The 7380-nt window shown below is 36.7% G+C and overlaps 1 protein-coding gene across 5 annotated transcripts in view; it reads right to left on the bottom strand.

Annotated features, from left to right (window-relative positions):
* Positions 1-7380, bottom strand: part of FNDC3B (fibronectin type III domain containing 3B) — a 359396-nt gene that overhangs the window by 145651 nt on the left and 206365 nt on the right. For all 5 annotated transcript variants that reach the window (XM_010835255.1, XM_010835260.1, XM_010835258.1 and 2 more), the window contains one exon: positions 4377-4667. In XM_010835255.1, coding sequence (XP_010833557.1) covers positions 4377-4667 — 291 coding nt within the window. The remainder of the gene's footprint in view (positions 1-4376; positions 4668-7380) is intronic.

The raw sequence follows: 7380 nt of genomic DNA, 5'->3' as shown, positions 1-7380 counted from the left end.
GCATCACTGACTCAATGGATGTGAGTCTGAGTGAACTCCGGGAGTTGGTGATGGACAGGGAGGCCTGGCGTGCTGTGGGTCACAAAGAGTCAGACATGACTGAGTGACTGAACTGAAGTAATATTAATCAGATGGTATTGTAAACTTATGAATTATCTGAAAGATGTATTTCCCAGGTACAGAAGTCAATTGCTGTATATTCAAGGAAAAAGATGCTCTGGGAGAATGTTCTCACTTAAAAGAAGGCAGAAGAAGAATTGTGTGATCCGTTTAGCCAACAACCCACATTTTGAGGCCCACAGGGCTGAACCATTATAATCAACATAATGGACTCCACAAACAAGAGGAGCTTTTGTTCACTCCCTCCACCTGATTCATGATTCCCTCTCTGCTTGGACAACCTGGAGGCTCAAAGCCAAAGAGATGACATATAAAATCGTTCAAGCTAGTGTTCGACAGTATGTGAACTGAGAACTTCCAGATATACAAGCTGGATTTAGAAAAGGCAGAGGAATCAGAGATCAAATTGCCAACATCTGCTAGATCATAGAAAAAGCAAGAGAATTCCAGAAAAATATCTACTTCTGCTTCATTGACTACTCTAGAGCCTAACTGGTTTTTCCAGTAGTCATGTTCGGATGTAAGAGCTGGACCATAAAGAAGGCTGAGCGCTGAAGAATTGATGCTTTTGAACTGTGGTGTTGGAAAAGACTCTTGAGAGTCCCTTGGACTGCAAGGAGATTGAACCAGTTAATCCTGAAAGAAATCAACCCTTAATATTCACTGGAAGGACAGATGCTGAAGCTCCAATACTTTGGCCACCTGATGGGAAGAGATGACTCACTGGAAAAGACCCTGATGCTGGGAAAGATTGAAAGCAGGAGGAAAAGGGGACAACAGAGGACGATATGGATGGATGGCATCACTGACTCAGTGGACATGAGTTTGAACAAATTCTGGGGATAGTGATGAACAGGGAAGCCTGGTGTGCTGCAGTCCATAGAGTCACAAAGAGTCAACAGGACTGAGCGACTAAACAACAGCATCAGGCAACTCTGCGGGATTCTTTTATACACAACATTACTCATGTCTTCCTTTTATTTGTCCTCAGTTTCCTTAGATTTTTTTTTATACACTACTTTTTACAGAAGACTTAGTTGCAGAGCAAAACTGAGCAGTTAGAAAGAACACCCAGATACACCCCATCCCCACATACATGTATTCTCTCCCACCTATCAAAATCCACACAGAGCAGTACACTTGTTACAAGTGATGTATACTGACACACCACCAGGTCCACAGTTTACATTCGCCTACATGTAGCTCTTAGTGTTGCACACTGTATGGGTTTTGACAAATGTGTATGATATAAGCCTACCATTACAGTACCAGACAGAGTCGTTTCACTGCCCTCAAATCCTCTGTGCTTGGCTTATTCATCCCTCCCTCCCCCAATCTCTGACAACTGTAGGTCTTTTTGCCATTTCCATAATTTTGTCTTTTCCTATTAGGTAGTTGGAATCACACATTATGTAGCCCCTTCAGACTGACTTGTTTTACTTAATAATGCATATTTAAGGTGGCTCCATGTCATTCATAGCTAGACAGCACATTCCTTTTTGGTGCAGAGTAATATTTCTTATATGGATATACCAGTTTATTTATCCATTTACTTACTGAAGGACATTCTGGTTGCTTTCAAGTTTTATCAATTATGAGTAAAGCTGCTCTAAACATACATGTGCATTTTTGGGGATCAGGGTATAAATTTTCAATTCATTTGGGTAAATACATATTTTTTATCCAACATGTAAACTCCTGCAGATCGTTACTGGAATGAGCAAGAGTATAAGATAATACTCCATCTGATTTTATGTTTCATGGCTAAACCCCCTGGAGAGTAGCACTTGGAGTGATTCTGAGGAGGCAAATAGTATGATGAGAACAGGAGTAACATACTGAGCTTGAACTGAAGGTGAGAGAAAAATATTTTCTATTTTCATTGTGAAACACACACTTCTAAAAGGCCATAGCAAAAGTAATCTCATTGTTACCAACACAGTAACATGTTTTCTACACAAAAGCAAAGAGTTTGAGGTGCTCAGAATAATTATATTCTCTGTCATAAGGTAAAATGACAGAATGCCTGTAAACACATGTACATTAACAAGCATTTCAGTGTTGATTTCAATGCAAATCCATTTCCTCTCTGATAGCTATGACAGGATATTAAAATATAGGGTAGCTTACATATTTAAATATATACAAAAAGAAATAATTGCATTTTTAAGGAAGGTACTTAGTTTTGCAGAAGCTAATTCATAATACATTAATTTTGTATGCTAACTTCAACCCTGCTTCATCTTATTTACCTTCTCTTATAATCTCTCAGCCTCTTAGATCCTCCTAAATTTATTTTATTTGCCTGTATTATATTTATCTATGTTCTGTCTTAAATCTTTTCTGATACAAGGCAGGGCAAAAATTATTAAAGAATCAATCAAGTAGTCAAGGTATTCAGACTTGGTAAGCTCTCTGAAGACAGCTAATACATTCTTTTTCTCTTTTCTATAGATGAAAATTCTCCCAGGGAAACCTATTTCTAATCTTGTGTGTTTGTGTGTATGTGTATAAATTATTTTATATACCATGATTTAAATTTACAACATTGTTAATACCTTAATTTCAAACTTTGAAATTGTAGTATCATTTAACTAAAATTTATTCTATATAACAGACATAGTACTTTCCTCTAGGAGCTATTTAAAAGCCTCTTAAATCTTGGGTTTCTCATATATACTTATTTATGCTTTAATAACTGTAATAATAGTACATGATAATTAAATATAACTTGGAAAATACAGAAAAGAATAAAGAACAAAATGAAACGCATCTATAGTTCATTTCACTTAGAGAAATTACTGTTCACTTTTCACTATATCTTATTATTACTCTTTTTCATGCCACAGTTCACTCATGTAAATAACATGGGGCAAAATGCTGATACTGAAGTCTGGTTTTACCTAATTTTCCTCAGCCTTGACAGAAGCCATTCTTCCCTACACAATCAACCACACACTAAATAGTTTTCATTCACAAACATATTCTCACATACACAGTGACTTTTTCTACCTGGTTGAAGTCCAAAAAGGAAGGAATATATTTAACCATATTATAATCAGTTCTGACCTTGTCTCTTACATGTCTTTGTTTTATCTACATCTGTAAGAATTGATGCTTTTGAACTGTGGTGTTGGAGAAGACTCTTGAGAGTCCCTTGGACTGCAAGGAGATCCAACCAGTCCATTCTAAAGATCAGCCCTGGGATTTCTTTGGAAGGAATGATGCAAACGCTGAAACTCCAGTACTTTGGCCACCTCATGCGAAGAGTTGACTCATTGGAAAAGACTCTGATGCTGGGAGAGATTGGGGTCAGGAGGAGAAGGGGACGACAGAGGATGAGATGGCTGGATGGCATCACTGACTCAATGGATGTGAGTCTGAGTGAACTCCAGGAGTTGTTGATGGACAGGGAGGCCTGGCATGCTGCGATTCATGGGGTCACAAAGAGTCGGACACGACTGAGCGACTGAACTGAACTGAACTGAATCTCACCTAACTTATCAAAATGTTCTTCTTTGGCTTCCCTTAAGTCAATCTTCTACATATACTAATATAAAAAGCTTGTTTTTAACTCCTGTGGTGTAAGAACAGATTGTGTCTAAATCTCATCTAAAAACTTCATTTACAACATACATACCTTCTTCCCCAAATTAACTGATCTTACAGTCACAAAATTAATCTACAAAAAAAAAAAAAAGAAAAAAAACCCCAACATGCCCTTTGAGCTGATATCTCTCTATCTGGATGTGGTGACACTATTTCTTCCTTCTCATTCTTGGTCTATGAATACTTCATTCAAGATGCCAAAGGTGGCATTAAACAATGACTGATGAGGGAGCCAGAAATATACTGCCTTACAAGATGATAAATTTTACTACAGTATAGAATTAATTACATCTGGTTTTATGAGGTATAGTTATGTTGAGATTTAAACTACCCCTACACTTGGTTTTACTTAGACTCCCTCCTACATCTGTCTAGTTAATGAAACAACAGAAGTAAGCCAATGTGAAAACATTTTCAGATAGTTGTTACTGATATCAAGTAGACTGTTACACAGCCCAAGTGACCAAAGAAATAATATTTCTGCCATGCAGGAGTAATTAAAAAGAGAGATACAATATCCTGTTCTTGCTAAGCAAAGATAAGAGAAGGTCTACCCTATCATTCTGAGCAAGACCAACTGCCATGATATAAACTTCTTCTGTAAAACTCGTAATTCACTCTTCGTGGCAAACTTCTTTGAACATTACCTTGCAAGTCTGCATCATTTGACTTTGGACTGCTTCTTGCTCGCCGCTCTGTTTTCTTAATGCCCGGCCCACCGCCGCTGCCACCTCCCCCGCCTCCACCACCGCCACCGCTGTGGCCCTTGCCATAGCCATTGTACACGGTGGTGCAGTTACTCTTGTAGATTGAAGAAGGAGGGCTGTTGAGGCGATTCTGGCGGTCAATCTGGCGGTCTTTCAGCTTTTTGTGCGGAGGTTTGCTATACTGGTCTTCTCGGGTGATGTAACTCGACATTCCATAGAGTGGTATAATTTCTAAAAGAACGGTTAGGAGAAATGCAAACTCAGTCTACATCTTCAATAATAAAGTCTTAGATGGTCAAATGATCTGTCTCCTGAAGGAAGAAGTTAACATTTTACAGTAAATACAGTATAAAATATTTTTAAGAGAGTGGTATGCATGTTATACATGTTTAAAATACTCCCATTCATTTCTAACCAATAAAGGAATAATTAATAATTAAAAAAATTATACTGTGTGTTCACAAATGTTCAAGAGATTGTGGAAAATATTAAAGAGTCTTTTCTATCAAGAGTTCATATTCTAGTTGAATACATAATTAAGCTTGAATTTGCCTGTCAATTGTTCTTAGTAGTTGCAATCTAGAAAAAAAGAATTAACAAACAAATACCTCCTTAAGTAATAAGCCCTCAGAATCAAAACATTTAAATGTATGCTTATCCTTATAGACAGAATATTTCTACTGGAAAATATACAGCAACAAGAATATAAGAGGTTATTTGTGCCATCTAGAAGAGCCAACAACATTTGAACAAAATCTATTAAAATGAAGAGATGAAAAATTTCCATTAAAAATAATCAAAGCTCACAGAATTAAGGGAAATGTTCAAGAGATTACAGTATTACATATAAGCCACCTTTGCAACCTGGTGCCAGACATAACCATCTATTGTCTAAACTTGTATTCTGGGGTAATCAGAAAACACACTGACTGACTAGTAGAATGTCATCTGGCTTCACCATCCGTATTTTTACATGGCTCAAAAGAAAACGGAAGCCTGTGAAATAATCTTATGATCTGAGGTGAAAACACATATTTTAAATTGAACTTTTTTAAGCAATTAAAAATTATATTTAAATACTAATAAAAATGATAATATAGAACACAGACACTGGGTCCTTATATGTTTATAACAACAAAAAAAAAAGGTCTCACATGCACAGAGTGATCCAAATCCGGGTACTTCTGAGGGTAACTAGGAAACACTTCTAATTATTTATCTGGACACAAGACCTAAACCAGCACTGTTCTAGGCACATCAGCAATGTAAAGTCACCCTACATAACTGAACAACCATGTTTCAACTGTTGAATGGTAAAGCTCCACTTTTCATTTTCTTTCTGTTCACATAGCTTGAGGAAGATCTTTAAAAAGCAAATCTTCCCTTGGACGACAAGGAGATCCAACCAGTCCATCCTAAAGGAAATCAGTCCTGGGTGTTCATTGGAAGGACTGATGTTGAAGCTGAAACTCCAATACTTTGGCCACCTGATGTGAAGAGCTGACTCATTGGAAAAGACCCTGATGCTGGGAAAGATTGAGGGCAGGAGGAGAAGGGGACGACAGAGGATGAGATGGTTGGATGGCATCACCAATTCAATGGACATGGGTTTGGGTGGACTCCAGGAGTTGGTGATGGACAGGGAGGCGTGGTGTGCTGTGGTTCATGGAGTCACAAAGAGTCAGACATGACTGAGCAACTGAACTGAACTTACAAGATAACCAGTTTTCACTAGAGAAACACAATTCTATTCACAGAGTGCATGCCCAAGTAAATCATGTCTAAACACAGAAAAAGAATGGTAAAGATTTTAAATATCACAAGATATTACACGTGAGACTTAAAAATTCACCATGGGTACTGATAGAGTAATATTTAAAACCATCAATAACGTTTAAAATGCATACAGTTTGGGAAACTAAATGTCTGAATTACTTTTAGGTGCATATACATTGAGAACTAAGGTACAAGAATATAAAAAGGCTTTTTATTTATAAAGCAAAAGATTTTTGTTTTCTGTTTAATTAGGAATCAATGAAGACAGCACTTTCATTTATTTTACATTATTGTTCTGTGTTAATGAAAACAGATCAAAACACCCTAATTCAGTGAAGACAAGTGTTTTTTTTTTTTTGCTTAATTCTAATAACTTAAATCATACTATTGTGTAAATTATAAAAGACACCATTCACAAAACAGTAATTGTGTGGTATCCTACTGCTGCTGCTGCTGCTGCTAAGTCGCTTCAGTCGTGTCCGACTCTGTGCGACCCCATAGACGGCAGCCCACCAGGCTCCCCCATCCCTGGGATTCTCCAGGCAAGAACACTGGAGTGGGTTGCCATTTTTTTCTCCAATGCATGAAAGTGAAAAGTGAAAGTGAAATTGCTCAGTCGTGTCAGACTCATAGGGACCTACTAAAGACTGCTAAAATAAGGCAGGTCATACACTCTTCATCGAGTAATGAGTCAACAGCCAAGGCTTTTCACACTGTCATTAAGCTCAGACCCAACTAGAAAACTGAAAAGTACTCAAATATTTAATGTGTCTTGTATGAGTACTGAATATGTTTTTAAAAACTATTCTCAACTAACTGAAATTGTTCAGTTTTTATCAAAATATTTTCATGGAATATGCCCAGTGTCTGATGTTCTGGAGTGTTATGTTACTAGGCAAGAAGACTACACCAATAAGAAGTTATTGATGCCTCTATGCATTTAAAGTATGAATTTGTCTTTTGCTGTCACCTCTCTATACCCTATTATAATAGTGTTTAAGCTTTTTGAATTATATTAAATTTCTTTCTAAATGCTACTACAAAAAAAAATTAAATTCTATCCCTAAGTTAAAATAGGATACTGATGATTTCACTTAAAATAGCTATATATATATATATATATATGTTTATTTTATATAAATATATATACTTATTTTATATACATATT

The sequence above is a fragment of the Bison bison genome, unplaced genomic scaffold (genome assembly GCF_000754665.1).
Source record: "Bison bison bison isolate TAMUID 2011002044 unplaced genomic scaffold, Bison_UMD1.0 scf7180017864040, whole genome shotgun sequence".
Lineage (NCBI taxonomy): Eukaryota > Metazoa > Chordata > Mammalia > Artiodactyla > Bovidae > Bison > Bison bison.
The sequence above is the reverse complement of the archived record's forward strand: the minus strand, read 5'-3'. Positions and strand labels throughout refer to the sequence as shown.